Source organism: Psittacula echo (genome assembly GCF_963264785.1).
Source record: "Psittacula echo genome assembly, chromosome: 2".
Taxonomy (NCBI): Eukaryota; Metazoa; Chordata; class Aves; order Psittaciformes; family Psittacidae; genus Psittacula; species Psittacula echo.
The window spans coordinates 96280581-96301722 of NC_137737.1; the positions used below are offsets into that span (position 1 = coordinate 96280581).

The 21142-nt window shown below is 42.3% G+C and overlaps 1 protein-coding gene across 1 annotated transcript in view; it reads left to right on the forward strand.

Moving 5' to 3' along the window:
• Nucleotides 1-375: 375 nt before the first annotated feature.
• TMEFF1 (transmembrane protein with EGF like and two follistatin like domains 1) overlaps nucleotides 376-21142 on the forward strand; it is a gene marked incomplete at both ends in the record, with an annotated part of 118622 nt that continues 97855 nt past the window's right edge. Inside the window, one exon of the mRNA XM_080610778.1 lies at nucleotides 376-622. Within this exon, the coding sequence (XP_080466904.1) occupies nucleotides 376-622 (247 nt within the window). The remainder of the gene's footprint in view (nucleotides 623-21142) is intronic.

A 21142-nucleotide genomic window follows, 5' to 3' on the forward strand; every position in this document is an offset into this window, starting at 1 on the left:
GTGCTTCCTCCCCCTCCTCTCCCTCCTCCTCCTCCTCCGCGGCGGCGGCAGCAGCAGCGGCCGCCTCGGCTCCGCTCCCTTTGTTGCAGGCGGAGCGGCGGCGCTGCCGGGCGCCGCGCACAAAGGAGCGCGGCTGGGGCGAGGCGGCCCCCGCCGGCGGATAGGCGCGGAGCTCTCCTCCGCTCCGCCGGGCTCAGTATCCGCGCTGCACCGTACCGCACCGCCGGGGCCAGCCCCGCCTGCGGCCGGGCAGCGGTGGAGGAGGAGGCGGCAGCGGCGAGTCTGTGCGGCCGCCGCGGCGGGGATGCTGAAGGTGTGCTCCGGAGCGGCGGAGAAAGGACGGTCCCGCCCGGGCGGCGCCGCGGGCTCCGGTTGATGCTGCGGGCCTGCCGCCGCCATCCCGCTGCCGCCGGTGTTGCTCCTCGGCCGCCCCTCGCCATGCTGGGAGAGAGCCCGGCCGCCGCCCGACCGCTCCTGCGGGCGGGACCCCCCTTGGCGCTGTGCTACACCTCGGCCCTCCTGGTGCTCGCCCTCTCCTCGCTCCCCGCCGGCCGCGCCTCCCACCCGCTGCCGGGCTCCGAGTGCCAGGGCGGCGGCAAAGGGAAAGGCATCAACTGCTCAGGTAACGAACGCCCTGCCGGCTCCGCGCACACCCGTGCGGGCAGAACATGCGCGCACGTGGAGGGCTCAGTGCGGCCCCCGGCTCCTCCCGGCACGGAAAACAAAGGAGCGGCCCCGACCCCGGGTGCGGGTGCGTCGGGCCGGCTCCCCGGCCGGCGGGGAGATGGTCCTCTCCAGGGACAGTGGGGTCGGGGGGAGCCCCCTCTCTACCCCTTCCCCTCCCAAAGGAAAGAGTTCTCCCCCGCCTCTCGGCTTTTGTTCCTCTCTGTCCCTCCCCGCCGCGGTGCCGGCAGGTGCGCTCCGGCCGCCCCGGGGGCTGTCGGCAGCCCGCCCTGTCCCCCCGCCGCGCCGGACCGGTGCTGCCGCGGACAGGGAGCGGGGAAGAACCGGCCGGGAGGAAAGCCCCTGCCGTGCTCACCCGGGCTGTTTCTTCGGTGTCACCCTGTCCGTGTGTGCAGCCTAGACCCCAGACCCGGGACAGGCTCTCCATCTGTCCTCCTTCCGTCAGTTGCTGTGCAGATCCACTCTGCATAAGATGCAGGCAGCAAAATAGCCTGTAATGTGCACAGGATAAGCTTCTATTTGGCGTTTTTTCCTGCTTTGGTTGCATGACAGGAAAATGCCTGCCCATCCTATGCATAAGTATATGCCGGTATAATACAGTTTCAGTGTGGCTTGATTCGGCATGACCGCAGCACGTTTTCTTGTATCTTGAGAGATATGGTGTTTTTAAAGTAGAACAAAGTAAACACATACAATACAAAGTTTGCAGTTTTTTAGAAAGGCTTGTTTTTCTTCTAAGACTAATACTTAGAAAAAGTAATTTATTCTTTTTTTTCTCTGAAAAATTGCTGGGTATGCCTCCTACTGCTCTGTAAAATAATGGCTTTATTCCACTGCAAGGATGGCCAGTGAAAGCCGCACAAAGTGCCTTCTCCAAGGTGATGAACGGTTCTGCCCTGTGCACTGAGCCCCCACTCCCATTGTCTTCAGTGGGGTTTGGAAGGCAATTTCCTTGTTGGAAGGAACTCTCAATACATTCCAGGATAGGGCCCCCAACCTGTGTAACAGCTTTCAAGAAATGAGTGAATGGAATTGCGATATTCCTCCTAATTACATTTTTATAGTACAGATAATGCTGCTAGAACAGGCTCACAAATTTGCTGACCAGCAAACTGATTTTGCAATATAATCGATCTAACTGCTATTCAGTCTTTGATTTGCTCATTTGTTCTTCATTTTACCCAGTTTAGATGTACACTGCAGTAGCGTGCGATATCACAACGCTACTGTTGTACTGCTGCCTGACTTCTCCATTCTATTTGTCTGAGTATCGTGGTTATTTTTAAAGAGAGGTTAAGAGGTTAATGTGTCACTGGCGTTAGTGGCTTACCCAGCAGAGACATGGGGGTCATTAGACCACGATATGTGCATAAATCAGTAGATTAAATATGAAAGGCTGATGAAATATATGAGGAATTTTCAAAGGCAATGTGGACCACACCATTATTTAGAAACCATCATGGAAAGAGGGCTTTCCAACCTGGAATTAGAAGACCGTATACTATATCAAAGACATTCAGAATGATTCGGTTCTACTAAAAATAGGCAGAAGCAAATATATGTGCTATATAGGTATACATGGCAGGCACTGCTTGGAGAGTAACTACAAAAGTAAAGAAGGCAAATTTCATTTAAAAATGCAGTAGTCAGATTCTGCTATGGGTTAACTGTTTCATGCAAAACTGCAGTGTCTCAGTTCTGAACATTAATTTTGAAAGGACTAATATCAACTCATGATATCTGGGACAGATTTTCCCCTTGCATACCTCTGTGTAGCTTCATTAACTTTTACTGGATAAGCTACTCTCTGAAAAAGTCGAGTTGCCTGTATTTACATGCAGGGCCAGATGTTGGCATTAGCACCTTTCTCAGTGGACGGCTACTACGTACACTGCTACTTACACTTAAAGTTAGACTTAAGAGCACTATTATTACTCTTCAAACATTTGGGCCTCTAAAGTAGTACTTGTCATACTCAGAGATGCAAAATCCTTCTCTCCTGTTTGCATTGAGTTGTCCTGCTCCCCTGGAACAGTTTTACACTTTTTTGGGGCAGTTTCTGATTTTGTAACATTTTATCATCACTAGGTTATGTAGCTACCTTTGTTTTCTGTTAGATGTTTAGGAAATGCTGTACTCTGCTGCTTTATTCCTTTAGAATATACTGCTTCAGAAAGAGTTTGCTGCAGCAGAAGATCGTTGCAAGGTGGAGGACACAGGCAGACAACATGAAAATTAAGATAGATAGCTTTTTCAGCCTTGATTCTGCCCTTTCAGTCCATGCATAATTTTGTTAAATTATGATATAATTGCATCATCCCTGGCCAAGGGAAGAACATATAATCAAGTGATTAGAGCAGGAAACAGAGAATTAAGATGTATCTGGAGTTAATAGATGATGTAGACTTGTATGTGTTTGTTCATCTGTCAGTCCATACTTCTTTGCCAATCTAGGAAAATGAAATAGCCCCATTTTACTCAGAATGGGGTAAAAACCAAGTTAGTTTTTTCTTTCTGGAAAGAAGAGTCTTAGTTTGGTGTTTTAGAGATGTTACATTATTCCCAGAGCAATCTGTAGTCATCTTCTTTAACATTTCTGATAGTCACTGACTGTCTGTGAGTAGGGTGGTGTGATGCTTGTATCTCTGCTCAGGCTATAAGACATTTGTGTCCTTAATAAAGGCTGTGAACTACTATTAAGCTACTATTAAGCATCCAGAGAGTAAAGGTAAGTACGAAATGTAGTTAGTTCATGAGCTCCTAGTCCACTGGTACTCTCTCCAGAGACACACACTTCATGTGGGCATCATCAGTTGCAGTTTCAGTCTGGTTGAATCTCCGGTGTACGATACGCTCTGGTCGCATCTGTGGCAGCCACAGAGGTTGCAGTTTGATCATAAATGACCAAATGTTGAGGATTTTGGTGAGAGGTGCACAGACTTAACAAGTGATTCTGCTCGGTGCATTGGTTTGGATTTGTACGCCCAGGATTTTAATTAACAGGGATGTGTTTCTGTTGGTAAGCCTTTCAGCTTGCTGCTCCTTCATGTGATAAAATATGCTTGTCTGGGACAATTCCACATGCCTCCTATGAATCTCATAGGCCATATGCTGCTCTCAGTTTCTTAAATCCTCTTTAAGTGAAATCGGTAAAAATAAAATAGTTTCAAGGTAGCTTATTGAGGATTGAGTGAGGTCAAGGAAAAATTAAGGACACCTTCGCTTTCATGGAATACCTCTTCTGAGGGGTATGAAAGCTTTTCTTTTGCACAATCATAACAAGTCTGAAGGAGTTTGTCGATAAAAGTAGATGGAAATTAGTGATTAGGGAGAAGGAATGGGATAGAGGGACAAAAGAAGGTAGTTATCCTGTGCTAGAATGATTCCTTAGTATGTAAGGAATGAGCTGTTTATTGAGCATGGAAATGCAAGCTGTCAAAAAGCTTGTAAATTTTTAGAGAGAATAGCAGAGAAAGCTATAGGGGAGCCATCCTTCACCGTGTATACATTATCTTAACTTTCGTATGCTTTAGAGAAATGGTTTCTGCCCTGAAATAACTCAAGGAGTAAATTAGACAAACAGAGAATGTGGAAACAGTAGAAAAAAGAGGTGAAGCAGAGTACATGGTGAGCCGATGGGAGTACAACAAGCACAAGCAAAATTCATGTATTTTGATATTTTAAAATGTGGTAGAATGAGAAGGTAGTGGTAGACATCATCAGTAGGACAAAAGCATCTGAAGGCAAGACAAGAGCAGGCTGAGGGATGGAAGGGATGGGAGTTGCAGGTGTTGATTGGTACATGAGCAGGAATACGGAAGCAGCATGAGAAAATACACACAGTTGGGAGTGGGAGCAACTCACAGAGGACGGACAAGGGTGGCAAAAACCGGCCACATCATATGCTTTTGTTTTCCAAGCATGCCTTTTTCCCTTGTGCGAACAGAGTTTTAGGGGAAGAAGAGTTGGGAAGGGCACAAGGTGAGTGATACAAGCAAGAGGAGATCTAGTTTAAAGGCTGATGAGGCAGAAATATTGGGAAGCATGATCATAAGTCTGTGTAATATAACAATAGAAGAGAAAAATTGTATTAATTATTGATCACTGCACACACCCAATGGGCTACTGTCACTGCTACTGGAGATGCGTGTGGTACCACAGAAAAACAATACCTCTTTTTGTCTCATCCTTGCTTCTGTCTGCTTTCCACCATCAGTGAATATGGTCTCATTCAGAATTTGCAAGTCTTTTTCCTCTGCATCTCCTGCTGAGGTTGTTGTTCTCCTACTTCCTTGATGTGCAATGGAGACTGTTCAGTTAGGGACTCTTTCTTTCCATTACTTTGTCAGGTGCCTTCAAGTCTTGCCCTCCAGATTTTTGTTGCACGGATCCTCCAGGCTTAGTATCATTAGATGCCAGTACTAGCAGAAAAGACATAGCACACGTATTTCAAGACAAAATTATCTGCTCAAGTCTTCACTGTGTAGCACTTTGATGTAGTGCATGTAATGTATTCATACCTGCTGTAATCAAGGACTAGAAATGAGGAATTTCTGTAGTTTTTGTGAGGAGGGCCACCAGTGGTGTGCTCTTGTTCAGTGCTCACTGATTGTGGGGATGGTGGGAAACAGCAAAATCTGAGGTCATGGGGGTCATGCCAAAGCAGGGGAGTACTTTGATTACTTAGGCATGGCAGGACACCATCTTTGCTTGGATGTTGACTTTGCCTTTGCTAACTCTGTTTCCTTGCAAAAGGGTTTGATATCCGAAGAATGGGACATTGAGAATGTTAAAAGTGCTGAAAACCTAAATGAACAAGACTATGGTAGGGTTAGAAACGCAACATTTGGGGCACAGGCTCTCAGTGCCTCAGGAACTGTTTCCTAGGGAGATGATTATTCATTCACCCTTGCAAGGGTTTCTTTCTCAGAATCATCTAAGGTAGGTCAGCACTGAGCACAAGGCACGCTTTCAGAAACGCTGTCTGTATTTATTGGCAAATTACAGCTTTAGGGTTCAAACCAGAATGAGCTGTCACTATTTTAAAGGCATGTTACCTATTACATACCAGCTGTTGTAGCTGAAAACTTTGCCTTTTTCTTTAGGATCAGAAGGGGTCTAAAACTACTTGTGTCTTGTTCATCTGCACTTCAGGTGAACACTTGAGTTTATGAGTGAGTTGGCCAAAATGAATTTTATACAGACTCCTCACCCAGCTTTGTGTATTGTCTGAAGCTTTGGTCCTGACTGTCCCCACTGTGACGGGGAAGAGCTAAACATTAACATGCAGCTCCCTCTGCCCTGCCTGTGCCCAATCCATGCTTCAGACGTGAACATGGATTTGGGAGGATATAAACCTCAGGCACTGCTGATCTCTGGAGCTCAGCCTTGGTTACTGCCTGGGCTCAGTGGGGACTCGTTGAACCAGAATGAGATATGGCCTCAAGACTGGCTTTCATCTGTGCTTATCAGCTGGAACAGATGTACCCTTTGTGGTTTTTGTGAAGATTAAGTGGGTGAGGGTTTGTTAGGGCTTTTCTTTTTTTTGGTATATCATTCTAAGTTAAACAAGGCTAAAATAATTTGTGCTGAAGATATGAAGCCACATTGGTGAGAATGTAAAAGCAGGGGATGGCAGAGAGGTACAAGTTCAGGTAAATGAACCTAACTATTTTAAGGAGTACACATCCTTTTATGTTTGCATAGATAAACTTGATCTGAAATTGTAGACAGGACTAGAATAATTATTTTATCTAAGATACTATGACTTAGGTTTCCATAAATGAATTATAGCAGTCAAGCCAAATAAATTGTGATACCTGTTTGTGCCAATCAGACTTCTGAAGTAATGATCTAAGCTCAGCCAGGCTACATATCACTTTGAGAAACTATTGTAAGGCATGTCTATAAATCAAGTATAAATAAAAAGTAAAGGCAATTATTAAAAAGAGAAATTAAAACACAGACAGTAACATGCACTTATTTATTTCCCTTTAGTATAATTATCTAGACATGAAATGTCCTTGCAGTACAGATTCTTATGCTAATTAAAGAGCCAAAAGGTAATTAAACTAGAACTGAAAGTGTCAGAATTGCAGAAAATCATCTCGTAACAAACATCACTCCATCATTGTCACTAGTGGGATGGTAGTGTGGTAGTGTGATGGAGCAATTGAGGTTTGTCTGAAAGAACTGGATTGAATCCAATTTCTTTATCATTTTTTGAGAAGTGGAAAAGAGGAGCTATGTTTGTTGTGGAAAATACTGCCAAGGAAACTTTCTTTCTGTACCAAGACTTCTCTTATAATTTGCGATAAAAAGAAAACAAGAAGTCTGACCCTTGTCTTGCTATTGATGTAAGCATAAGTATTTTGTACTTAAAGCCTGCTGCTTTTCTGCTAAGTTGACAGTAGGCTGGATAAAAGGGAGAGTTAATATTTACTTGGACTTGAAAAAAAAAGAAGCCGTGGTCAAGGTCTTTGAGTAGAGAGTATGAAGACAGAGAATCCCACAGATATTGACAGGAAGCTCGATTCACCCTCTTCCTATAAAGAGATTATCACGTTCCAACATTGATCTGTCAACTAAAAGTGCTTGTGACTTTTCCAGCCTGTGGTCAAACTGGCGAGTGTCCACAAAGCAGGTAGTAGCAGTAGTTCCCAGAATAACAACAGCTGTAACAACTGGGGAAATAAAAATGCTGATGTTGAATAAGGATCTGTTCTTCTGATTCTAGACTACTGCTTATCCTCCTTGATAAGTCCCTACAGAAACTGTGGAATGGAAGTGGAGGTAGAAGACGATGTTGGCATTTTTGAGGTGAAAACCTGTCTTCTTCTAAGCAGTCTGTAATATTCAATAGAGCTGAAGACCAAGAAAGTTTTTTAGAAATGATTCTTGAAAAAACATTCTATTCCAAGAATAGCTTTAGATAATAAGAAAAATGTAATTAATGTGCTGTAAGCTAAGTAGTTCTCTCGAATTGTTGTAGTTTATTCTTAGATCATCTTGAAATTCTAACAATTTAGAAATACAAGAAGAAAAAGAGAGACAGTGGAGTTGTATTTTGTGGAGCTCCCAAGTGTGTAGAGAAGGGCTTGTTTGACTAAATCAGTCCTTAGTAAGTTTTATTTTATTAAACCATTTCTTGTCAAAATGGGTTTTATCTGTGTGGTACTTTTCTTCCAGAAAAGGATAGGAAGAAAGAGACAAAATCTGGTTAGGAGTAAGTTCAGCAATCAAAATTGTGATCTGATCAAATTAAAGTTTCCTGGAGAACCTTAAATCTGTCCCCTTGTCTTGATGAACAGCTACAATGTATCCTGAATTCTAATTTAGCTCACAGGTGGCTTCAAGGGTATCTGACTGCAGGATTATTTCATCCTGTATCATAAGGTAGGTATCTAGTGTTGGCGTTAGTTGTTTAAGTGTTTGGAATTCCTGGCTTATATGTTCTCCTATTTGTTTGTCTGTTTGTTTGTTTTTTAAAAGAAAACATACCAGGTCATTGTTTTCACTTAAAGATTCTTACCAGGGAACTTCTATCCTCTGTGGAGTGAGGAGCAAGATGCCAGTGAAGATCTTTGCTAGAAATACCTGGAAGACTTATGTTCTTGCTGACCCGGTTACATCCCCAGACCTGGCTGGATGGGAGCTGGGACACCCCAGGCTCTGCATGCATTTGCATATGTGCATATGTGCATATGTGCACGTTTGCTGATGTGAATTTCTCTGTTTGAGAGAGCAATCTAGTGTTACACTGATACTAATGTTCATTTTTTTTCAAGTTGCTCTAAAGCTGCCTCATTGGTCATAGTGTGGTTTGTGAGGAGGTGGTGTTTGACAAGCAAATTGGGATTTATTTTAGGATAATTTAAACTCTCATTATAGCAGACAATTTCTAAGGGCTGAAAAGACAGGACTTCTCTGATAATAGATTATGTGTTGCAGCAACAGTGTTTAAAGGATCTAGTTCAATATAAAATTAAATCCTTGTAATACCTCTCTTTTTACTTAGTATTATAAGAATAAATTTAGTTGCAATTACGGTCTTGAAACACCCACATTATATAACCGTGTACAAGCTGGCAGGATCCTCAGCCACGCTTCAGAAATAGTGTTAATTAAGACCAGCAGGAAAACATGTGAAAATGAAAGAGAAGAAAATCAGGGACAAGACAGAACTGTCAGTAATTTCTCTGAAGGGACCTGGCTTCTCTTGGTAGCTGCCAGCTCCTCCCATAGCCTGTTTCTACCAGGCTGAGACCTCACTGTGCTCCTGTATATCTTAAATAGGTGCAAAGCTCTCTGTGCTTCCTTAAGATGCATAAAAGCATCCTGTGGGGTGCAGCTGAAGAAGAGGACAGGTATGATGTTCGTTGCAAACAGACGAAAGAGTGTTCAGGACATGAAACAATTTGTCTCAGGTCTGGTCTGGGGGCCAAAACCTCCTGGAATCCTTCTCTGCCTGGCTGCAAAGCCTTTGTAGGCAGCCCCATTCCAGCTGCCTGGCTGGCTAGCAGGCAACAGCCGGCTTCCTTGAGGAAAGGCCCTGAGGCATCTCTGCCTCACACCAATCTCACGGGATCAGTGTGGAAGCAGATGGGGTGAATGGGGGTGTCAGGGTGAGCCAGAGAGCTGGGTCTGTGCAAACTCCAGTTAATCTACCCTTGATTTCCGTAGCGTGCTCAAGATGAACTCAAAATGTTCAGCTTTTGGAGCTCCAATTGCTTCACCCCATATCCAGCCCTGATTATTTCCCAGACTGGCGCATTTCCACCCAGCTTCAGGAGTTTGACACATTCCAATGTTCACCTGCTGCTGACCTAAAAATCCTGTTTGAAGAGGCGCTTAACTGGTCGCTATTAACTCATGTGAGCGCTGCATATGATGATGGGAGGAAAACCACACAGCCCCCAGTGAAATCATGCTGTCACAGCTACTTGCATATGACTATAGAAAAGCTTCTATAAACACACATATTTCAGCAATGAGAAAGTGCTCTGTTGATAAAATCTGAAGCAAAGAGAGGAGTTTGTTGTACCTTGCAAGAGTTTTACTTGCTCTCCTATTCAGAGACTGTTTCACATGCAGCTTCACGTATGAAGAATGAAGTATTCTTCACATATGAATGAGTGACTAGATAAGTGTCATTTGCAGAAGTTGCTATATTTCCTTTAATATTTTAAACCAAGCAAATATCTTAAGAAAAGCAGCATAAAAGCTTGAGATAAAGGCTAGGTAAAGGTGTCAGTATACATGCAGAAAATACCCCAAATAGTCTGGACATTCAAAATGAGTGAATGCTTTTGAAATTGTAAGTTGTAATCCTTAAGGGTGTCCATAAAACACAAGACCAAGATATAAAGTCTTCAACTGGTTGAGGGAGACAGCTCAAACAGCATTTTCAACAGGTATTTCCTCTACCTCTTACAGAAGTTTACCTAAACAATTCTGTGAGGCGGAGTTCCTTTTCCCTGTCTTGGTATTTCCATAGAAAGTTAGATAAAAAATTGTGGCTGGGTAGCAGTCCGTTGCTTTTAAACTCAGGGAAGCACTGCTCTAATTAAATGTTTACATCTTGCTAATTAGTATTCACTCTGACTGTATGCTGCCTTTATCTGATCCCTCTGGGAGAGGCAGAGGTCAGTGTGTTGTGCCAAATGGGGGGCAGAGGAGAACAGCAGAAAATCCTTAGACTAAAGGAAGAGAGCCCCCTCCGCAAGCAATACCACCATGTGCAGTGGTGGGCAGACGAACTGTTACTCTCCTAAAGCACCATCTCCCTCCAGCAGCTTTCCTTGATTTCATTCTCCACCTCTACAGAAGTTTACCTAGACAATTCTGTGAGGCAGAGCTCCTTTTCCCTGCCTTGATTGGAAGTATAACTTTATGGAAGTATCATTTCAAGGTTATAAAACTGAAATTAAAATAGGCAGGCTCCTGTTGAGGTTATAGACATTCTTTCTCTTCTAAAACATGGGTTGGGAAGGCAATTTATTTGATTGTGTTTCTTCACTGTTTAACTGCAGAGGATGTCCTTTGTTTGTGTGGATGTTTACACCTACAAAGAATGTCTTTGCGAAAATAGTTATGTGTGTTTGAAATGTGCAAAATTGGCTCTGAGCTTTAAAAAATACTCTTTTTCACATCAGAAACTAGTGGCTATGATAGGGATGAAACAGAAAAGTTGGCTAGGAAACACAAAGAACAGCTGCCTATTTTTTTAAGCGAGAAGAGGTTTATCATTATCTCGATGCTCTTTGTTAAAACCTCTGTCTGTTATATAAGGGAGTTATCCAGGTGAGAGAACACAACCTCCACATTTGCAAGTGATATTCATGCTGCTGGCTGAGTAAACAAAGAGGATCACTGGAACCAGACTCCGAATTTGAGTGTTTTGAGTGATTTATCTACCAGATGGTAAATGCAGCCCAATGTAAAAAATCAGTCTGGGAGCAGGGAATCAATCATCCAGCACACTGATCAGCAAAGGGATTTGGGTGTTACAGCAGAAAAATTAATGAGCTGGCAATCCACTGCAGAGCAGCATTAAAACAAAAAGATACTACACTGTAATAAAAGAGTCCTCACCCAGAAGACAAAAGAGATGAACACACTGCTTTATTAGACAATTGATAAACCTAATCTGAAGCAGTGTATTAGATACCAAAACCATAATATTATTCAAACATAATGATTAAAAAGTTCCATATCAAAATCTGGAAATCAGAGTTAATTTAGGAAAGTGAAGTTTTTCACTGCTTTCACATTTGTTTCCCGAATACATAGGCTCTTCTGTCACAGGAATTACTTATTAGTATTCTATATTATAGTAATAGATATTTCTTTGCTATTTAAAGTCACAGTACAGTGCATTCAGAATTACCTAATGAAAGATTATAACATACCAATGGTAGCTTTATGTCACAATTATATCTTTCTATAAAGATCTTGAAAATGTGTCCCTAGCCTCTTTCAGTTACTCAGGCTACAAGAGCACAGAAGGCTGCAGAATAGCTTCATCACCAAAAGTGCTTCATGACTTTTCTCTGATTTTTCATGGGAAGCCACTGAGTCTCCATTTAGAAAAGATTAAGAAAAGGTGGCTCCTGTGCTCAAATTCCACTTTTTAAGGTTTTTTTTCTTGGGTTTTGTTTGTTGGATTTGATTTTTTATATTATTCTAAGGATTAGGTGTAGGTTAGGCTCTTTGGGAAATGACACTATGTACAGGTTCCTTCTGCAGGGAGGAAGAGCAGCAGCAGGGTCTGGTCATGCTGGTGTGGGGCCACTTGACACAGCTGGAAAACCTATCTGTGGGTCCCCTTTCAAGCCTGAGGCATCAAAGTTACTCCTGTGACTGCGAATAGCTGAAAGAAGTAGGTCAGAAGATACCTCTTTTCTACTGTGGAAAGCTACCTGAAGCTGTTCTTGTGTGTCCTCTGTGGGTAACCACTTTTATTTCTGGAAACAGCCAAGGAAATAAGAAACCTTAATGCCATACTGTCCTCTGATGTTGGCCTTTTCTTGTTTGGTTTGTTTTTTTCTCGGGGGTGGGAATTTTAGGCCAGTGAACAACTAGCAAAGCACATACCTAAAATCTCCAGTGTCCCTGTACACCATGCAAATGTAATCCCCTAATTGTCTTTCACTTAGTATTTCCTGTTTGTGTTTTTTGTGGGGTTTTTTTGGTTGGCTGGTTTGGGGGGAGAGGTGTGGGGTGTGTGTGTATTGGCTGTTTTTGTTTCTCTGAGCCACAAAGGTGTGTTTGCCTTAAAATGTGAAAGTAGTTTCTGATGATGTGCTAGATTATACTTAGGTTAAGTATAATTAGGCTAAGGCTAACCAAGTTCAGCCTGGGTGTAAATAGGAACTGTACCTCAGTCAGTGTGTATCTCAGGGCTGAAATTGGCCTTTTATTTCATTTCAGCTGTATGGGTGTGAGAAAAAGAGCAGAATGTAGTCATGTGCATATTTACATGTAGGGTTTGGGGTTTTTTTCTCCTGCTGTATGCATTTTGGATATGCACAACACTATTAAAGATGTGTAAAGACTGCGGCCTGAGGGTGCTGGTGGCCCTGCATTCAAACAGAAATTGAGGATTAAATTCAGGTTGGCAGTGACGCAGTGTCCATCAGTGCTACAGCAGTGAGATGATTCAGATCAGGGGTGATAAGTTGCCTGTGATGCTGGTCTTGTGCCCCTCCTCACCCTGTCCCCCTGGCTGGACTGACTGTACCTGGGGGAGGAAGGGGCTCCACTCCTTTCTCACTTGGCCAGCTGTGGGAGGACACCTGGCAAAGTCAAGATGTCCTTTGCAGCCTCTAGGCGAGGGCAAAATGAGAACCAGCAAGTCAAAGTTCCTTGATTCTCTGTTGTACAACAGGTAATAGCAGCTAATTTATGGCAATTAGGAAGTCTCCCTCAAGAGCTATAAGCTGACACTGAGCGCATTTTGGCAGTGTCCACTAGCTGTGCTACTTGGCCCCAGGAACCACAGGGAAGACAACTCGTGAGCCGGCTAATCCGCCGTTACATTTGCGGAGGGAATCCCCAGCAGGGAACTGTGAATAATTTCCACCTGCTTCATACAGCATGAGTGGCACAACGGGAACAGAGGGAGATGGATGAATACATTGAAGGACAGACGGCCTCCTGTCCGTCCTCTAAATAAGGCTTGTTTCTTAGTCTGAAATGCTGGGCATCCCAGCTTTACCCAGCTTGTCGGTACGGTGGGCTGCGGAGCTCCGAGTGAGCTGGAGTTCATCAGGTCTCTGCAAACCTGGCAGCTCTACCAGCCCTGCAACAGCCATCACTGTGAGAGACGATGAGGCAGGAGGGCATGCCTTGCTGTATGGATGTCATGCTGTAGCCCGACTATAAGCTCCCAGCCCCTGAAAATCCTTTCAAGGGTGGCAGAGGGGGTGAACAGGAGCTTTGGGAATTGTGTTTCTCCTTGTGTTTCTGTCAGGATAAACAAGCAGGCAGAGAGGAATTATGAGCTATAGATTTGGCTGACAAGAAGTCACACGGGAGAAAAACGTATTTCAGTAAGCTGAGTGGCTCCTCGGTGGTGATTTGTTTTTTAGAAGCACAATACAGTTAAAGTTTGAAAGGAGTGGAGCTGGTGGCTCAGGTCCTTCCTGGCTTTTGTAACTTACTGGAATTCATTAAGAAACCTGAATGATCAACCAGGGGCTTGCTTGCTTGTTTTCTCCGTGTGTCTTTTATGTGGCTGGTTTTTTTGGTTCCTTTTCCAGAGTTTTCAGACAGTTTAATTACGGTTTTCAAAACTACCCCTAAATAGCATAGTGTATGGGTGCTTGGAGGGGAAAGTTTATGCAAACCTAATTATACCTCAGCACTATTCATACTGCTTATGTTTCAGGAATATCACCCAAGAGTTAATTTATTTCCTTTCTCTGTATATAAAATAGGAATCTAATGCTATTTTTACAGAGTTATATGTAACATAAGAATGCACCGCAATGATTTTTTAGTTTATAGATCTGTTAAAGTATTTTAATGAGGCTGAACTGCAAGAGGGGACTGAGGTTTCTGTATTAATTTGGAAACTACCAGATTTAACTGTTACGTTTTAATCTCTTGCATGGAAAATACTCTCTTGTTGGAATTAGCTACTATATAATATTCTGAAAATGAAAAGGTACTTTGTCTTTCTTTTTAAATCAGTAACTACTTAAGATATTTCTATAAATTCTTGATTGTGATATAGATTGGCAGGGTCTCTGGGAACACGGAGGTATGGTTCCCTCTAATTAAGTTTTGAAGTGTACCCTTGTTGTTTCCTTGAAAAAGTCTGTAGCTGTAGAACATTCAGTGCTGGCACTAGAATCTTGCAGACCACAGATATGGCAGCTGCCTTAAATTTTTATTTATTTATTTATTTGTTTCCGCTGCATAACACCTTTTTAAGTAAGTCAATGTTTCATTTCCTGTATCTAAATAATTTCTGTAACTTACTTAGAACTACATATTTCTTTCTGTGCTTTTAAGTAGAAAGGTAATATTCCCACAAAAGAGCTTGTCGTGCACACTGACAGTCTGCCATCCACACGGCTGGAAGAGATCTCCCATTGCATTGAGCCTCCTTGGTCATTATTTCTGCATTGAAGCCGACTCCTCAGAATCACCCATTTTATTTCTGATTGAACTCACTATATACTGTTTGCTTAACCATGTCTTACCAATGGAACTTAAAAAGCTTAATATGCAGGTTTAGAATTTTGTTTAAAAAGCTTAATATGCAGGTTTAGAATTTTGTTTAAAAAGCTTAATATGCAGTTTATATATATATATATAAATAGAATTAAGGTACTAGAAATTAGGGACATTATTGTAAGTATTCTTACAATAATGTCCCTAATTTATATATCTATATGTCTGATATATAGATATTAGATATATAGCTTATATATCTAATATTGTAAGTATTCTTACAATAATCTTGCTCTTATAACTTCTCTGCTCAGAAACTTGCCACCTCAGGAAGATAAGCAGTAGCTTTTTTGGATGTGTTTTGAAAGATCTCTGAAACTTGCACATGGACAAAACCAGCCTGAAAATGGCTTTATGTCTTTTTGGTGTTAATTAGAGTTGAAGTTTGGGTGAAAACTTGGATGTTAGGAAAATAGTGAATTAGAGTACTTATATTTTTAAAATAGAACTTGATATATTCAATGAACAGCTTCCACTGCTGTGAATTATTGCATCCTGCTTGAATTGCTTTGAGAAATAAAGCATCCAGACAATGAGAAATGTCCAATTAGTGAATATGACTGGAAAATCTGATTTGAGCAACTTGTCTAGCATTGCAGAAGAACATAAAAAGATTACTTTTGCTTGAATAACATTGATTCAGGAATCTTCTTGTTTCTGAGTATTTGCTCTTTTATTCTTTTATTACGTCTTTGCTTTTGCTTTAAGGAAAAAAATAACACCACTCCCCCCCCCCCCCCCCCAAACAACCCTACCCACTAACATCTAGGGAAAATACAGATAACTTATAGGGTGAACTGCGGCTGTGAGAAAGGTTAAAACCATTATATCCTAGCAGAGACCTCTCACTTGAATTAGTGGTATAATGGGTACCAGTGAAAGTGGTTGCTGTGAACTAGCCACCTGAAAAAGAGACACAGAATATTTCTATGTTCTTACTGAAAAGCAAAGACCTAGCAACCCTGGACTGTCTGTCCAGGCCTGGGATCCTGTGGTTCCTAGTGGATGTTTTTTCACCATCCTTGCCTCTTCCACTCTGTGGTCCCTCTCCTTCGGCTTTCTTTGTGGTCCTCTTTCCAGCTCTGGTGTACCTGCCAGCTCTATTTCCTTCATAGTCAGTTCTCAGCTTTGTGCTCAAACTGTTTTCTGCTCTTGGGCAAGGAGACTATACAAATATGACATGTATGACAAATATACAAGTTTGCCAGCACTGATTCTGAAGCCACAGCTCACCTGGGACATCACGAAGAAGGAGTGCATGGAATAGGAAGCCTGTAACCAGTTTTGCTGATGGCATGTAATAGGTAAACCTCTTCTAGCAGCTTAACATTTCAGGTGGATTGGATGTATTTTCACATAGCAGAATACAATGGTTTGAGCTTTGGAAATCATACCTCCTTCACTGCACCTTGTATCTCAGCTTGTGCATGCAAATGTAGAAAAGCTCAAATACCTTAATGGTAAAAGGTACAATTTTGTTACTGAAAAAAAAAAAGATAAAACACTGTATGGGCTCCAATCTCATTGTTAAAAACTACACAGGTGGAAATTTTCTGTGAAAACAGTAAGCCTGTGTGCTATAAATAGCTTAAAATGTGATCTTATGATGGAAAATATTATACTGTTAACTAAGAATACGGCTCTCAGCTCTGTGTATCATTGCAACTTTGGAGTTAGCAAGTTACATTAAAATCAAGGAACTCCACCTTAACTTGAAAATATGTTCAGAGGTTAGAAAATGCCAGCATTCTGGACTATCTGACTCACTATCTCAGATAAGTCAAATACCCTCAGCTTGATGGGGACATTTCTGAGGTTCCTCCACAACTTAACCTGCAGAAACTGTGTACAGCTTTTTCTTCCAGCCTGAGTAAGCCTGCCTATTTCTTGTTATGGAAGTAAAGCCAGTACAAATGCAACAAGTATTTGTGCTATTTATCTCATAGAAAAATAAGCTGAATAGTATTGTTAGATAACACTGGAAAAAACGTTTGCAGAGCAGGAAGGAAAAGTTACAGGGTTTGGAGGGTATTGATTTTGGTTTTGATTTATAAATGTGACAGTAATCCCAATTTAAAAGTAAGGTTTTACAAGCCTAGGTATTGAGTTGACCTTGCCCAGGGTTTCAGCCTGCTGCTCCTGGCTGTGTATCCCACCACAGACCTTGTCCTACCTCATCTTTCAGTGCACCCTGCTCTCAACTGGGAACATTAATGCAGCAAAAAGTGGCCGTTTTCTTTTCTTAGTGTTACTGCTGGCTTAGTGACTGTTTTGACAAGTACCAGACATGACAGGGCCATGAGGTGGAGAGCAGGGAGAGATAATGAGGAGATGTGCAGCCCCATCCCCACCAGCACCAGTGAGCTGCCTGCAAAACCATACCCTTGCAGCAGGAACTCCTGCCAGCTCTTTGCTGCCCGGCCAATGGAGTGCTGTAGCGGAATAGGAAGATAAGGTCTTTAGGAAAAAGTTTGTACCTCTTTGCTTGGCTAGTGAGGCCATACATGTATTTGACATATGGGATGAATTTTTCCTGGTATTTCTCTGTGAAAGCGCATCACATATTCAGACTAGCACTTCTTCCTGGCCTGGACAGACTCGCTACAGCCCTAGATAGATCGTGTGCCATAGATTTTTATCACAATAGTGGAATTACGAATTTCAGTGTTTGTCTTTTTGCATAATGGGCAGAAATCTGATGGAGTAAAGACGTGGTCTTTCTGAAAATGGGGAGTAGTGTGTGGGGGTGCGTAATCAGATTGCCAGGGAAATTTTCTGCAGATTTCCAGTGCAGCTGAAGTCTGCCAGACAGAAAAGGTTTGTTCCCTTTTTCAGAGTCTTACATAGGCAGTACAGAAGCACTGTGTATGATTCATTTTCTTGTTTAATCTGCCTTGTTCTTCATGTTACACTTCACTAAATATATTTACTTTTATTTCTGCCATTCCACATGACAGAATTTATCTGCAAGAAGGAATTCTAACTGCAAGAAAGGTTTTATAGACAGAGTGAAGCAGCAAAGCGTGAGGCAGGAATCTAATGCAAGATGTTAAGCACTGTCTTTCCCAGAATCGAGAAGCAATTAAACTTCTTATTTTACTAAAGAACTTGAAACCTGTAAAGTAATACACTAGCGTAATAGGAAGTGGCTTTTAATGAGTTTATGCAGTTATTGCAAGTTAAAAGCAGCTGCATGTTTGCCTAACAAAATACTGGGAATACATTATCATTAAATGTTGGTGATAATGCAGTCACAACAATGGCAATACACGTAAGCCTCTCAGAGCTATTAAATTTACTGTATCTTCTATGAGGAGCAAAAACAAGCAAAGAAAGCAAGACACAGCTGTAAGGCATAAAACCCCACAGGGCTAGGCCAAGAAAGTACGGGAGCTAACAAAGAAAGAGCAATCAAGTTCGCCTTGAAAGGCAAAACCAAAACAACCCCAAACAAAACAAAAATAAACATTCTAGCTCAGAGGAATCCTCTTTTTCACAGTTAGCATCTCTGGAAACATGCTTGGTGGGAGATTTTAATCACCTAATCAAACAAGTAATAGAAACATTAATGATTTCTAACCTGCTGAAACTTGGCGTCTCTTGGGGTCTGCTTCATCATCTGAATGTATAAGATCTGCATCTGCCAGCTTGGCTCATGAGCACAAAACTCAAGGAAAAACAGGTTATTTCAGAGAGAGCTGTGTTGTACCCTTTCCAGTTTAGCAAGACAGTAGATTTGAAACACTGCATAAAATATACAGGTTTTATTTCCTTGTGCAGAAAGGAAGCAGCCTTCCCAGGCATTGGACCGTAGGAAAGCTGAGGACACGGCAGCTGTACTATCTTTCTACCCCTGCTCCTCCCTGCAATCTGGTGTCACCTGTGTATTTCCCCTTGGTGTCTTCTGTCTCAGTACAGGCCATGGATTAAGATATCCAAGAGTACCAGTCCATGGTGCACCTGGGTTGTTACTGGCTACCAGTGGCATGTCAAGCTATTGACCACTACCTTTTGAACCTGGCAGTCCAACCAATTTGCAGCTGATCTGACTGCCCCACCTGGGTTTCATCAGCTTAAAAAGGATAGTGCTGTGGGAGATAGTATCACAAGTCTGAATATATTTTACCTCTGCTGCTTTCCCTTCAGACTCTTCCTCCATGGAAGAGAGTGAGTGAAGTCAAGCATGACTTGCTCTTAAGTACATGCTGGCTACTCCTGCTAGTCTTCTCTTGCTTGTCTTTGGAACTGAATTACAAGAGGATGTCCTTCAGGAACTTTCCAGGGGCAGAGGTGAGGCTGACCCACTGATTGTTCCCTGGATCCCCTTCCTTGCTTGTCCTTCAATAAGACGGGAATAATGTTAGCTTTTTCCTTATCATCAGGGACCTTCTCCTATGACCTCGATTTTTCCCAGGTAATTGGCAACAACTTCACAGTCACATCAGTCACCTCTGTCAGATCCTTGACTGAAACATGGCCTGATGGATCTGAACATATCTGGTTTCTCTAAGTAGTCTCTAACCTATTGCTGCTTTGCTGTTTGGCTGGCCCTCTGTTTTCCAAGCAGGGTTGATACTTGCTGGAACCTGGGAGCAGGTTTTGTCTACAAAGGCTTGTCAGAAAGTCCACTGTGTGCTTCAGGTTCTTTGGTGGTTGTTGCTTTTCTCTTCCCCATCCATCATGAGACTCGCATTTTTCCTGACCTTCCTTTTACAAATATCATTCTGGTAGAATTGTTTGTTTTTAACCTTAATGTGCCCTGCTAGCTCAGCCTGTTTCTGTGCCAGAGTGCCCAGGCAATGCTCTTATTCTCCTCCTGTCTCACCTATCTTTATTTGCTCTTGTGTGCTCCCTTTTTGTGTTTTCAGCTCATTAAGGTTCTTCTCAACCAAGCAGGCGCTCTGCCAGACAGGTGAAGTCAAGGCAGGGAATAGTCAGAGCCACATAAAGGTGTACTTGTGAAAAATGTGACTTTTCTAAAGGAGATAGGTTTAGGCCGAAGAGGGCCAGGACTTTAAAATTAGATGTAATGGTGTCCTTGTTTGTCCACGAGAAGGACATTGACTGTAAGGAGATCAGGGTGGGTGAAATGCCAGACTGTTCATCCTGCTTTTTGGCAATTTTTTCATTTCATGCTAAACTTCATATTACCGCAGCCTCATTGCTACCAAGGCAGTTGTACATAATCTATTGTGTGGAGTCAAAAGTGGACAGGGCAGGAGGAAAGTAAGGAGAGCAGAGCTTTCTGAGGAAACAGAAAAGTTGTGTCTGCCTATGTAAGAAGAGTCCACTGAAGGTTAGTGTGTAAGGGGGTTGGAAAGGGTAATTGGCTGGATGTCAGAGAAGGTATGGCAGGTGAGGAAAGTTATTCCTCAGAGAAGAGGGATTTGAAGATTAAAAGATCAGAAGGAAGAGTTCATTATTAACTCTGGGTCAAGTGGCTGAGACAGGCTAAAACAAGCAAGAAAGGAAAATGTTTAGACAGAAGTGAATGAAGATTAGAATTTCTTGAGTTTGAGGTAAAAGTTAAACAAAAAGGCAAATATAAGAACAGAAGAAATAGTTAAAAAGGGAATTAGGAGTCACCAGCTTGGAAAGAAAGAGTAAAAATCCTGCTGGCTTCAGAAAAGGAGAAAGCAAGGGGTGAGGATAGGAACCCTTCTTAGCTATCCCTGGGGAGCAAAACTGGGTCATTGTAAGAGAAGAGGCTATGGGTGGCTGTGAGGCATGATGCAGTGAGGAGAGCATGGGGAGCAACCAGGGTCTTGGAAAAGCAACTGGAGAAAGGGTATCAGTAGAGGAAGAGAATAAGGGATGGTATTGCATCTAGGTGAGGAATTGGCTGAGTGTGAGAAAAAGTATATTAATAGGAAAGAGAAATACACTGAAGATTTCTGAAAGAAAAACCAAAACAAACCCAAACCCCTCCTACATCAGGATGCAGGAGAGGGGAAATCAGTTCATCAGAAAATCTGATTTCTTTATTCTTTTTTGTCTTTCTTAAAACAAACAAACCAGAAAAACAAACCTTCATCCCTGCTAGCGCATCTTTATGTAAATTCTTTTATTGGTTCCTGTGGTTTACAGTTTGAAATATATATATGTTCCCTGTTTAACAGACTGTAGGGAAAATGACAGATTAAGCTCCTAATCCTGAAAATATGTATGTACGTAATTCTGCAGTCATATACTTATGTTCTTAACTGCTTTGTTAGAT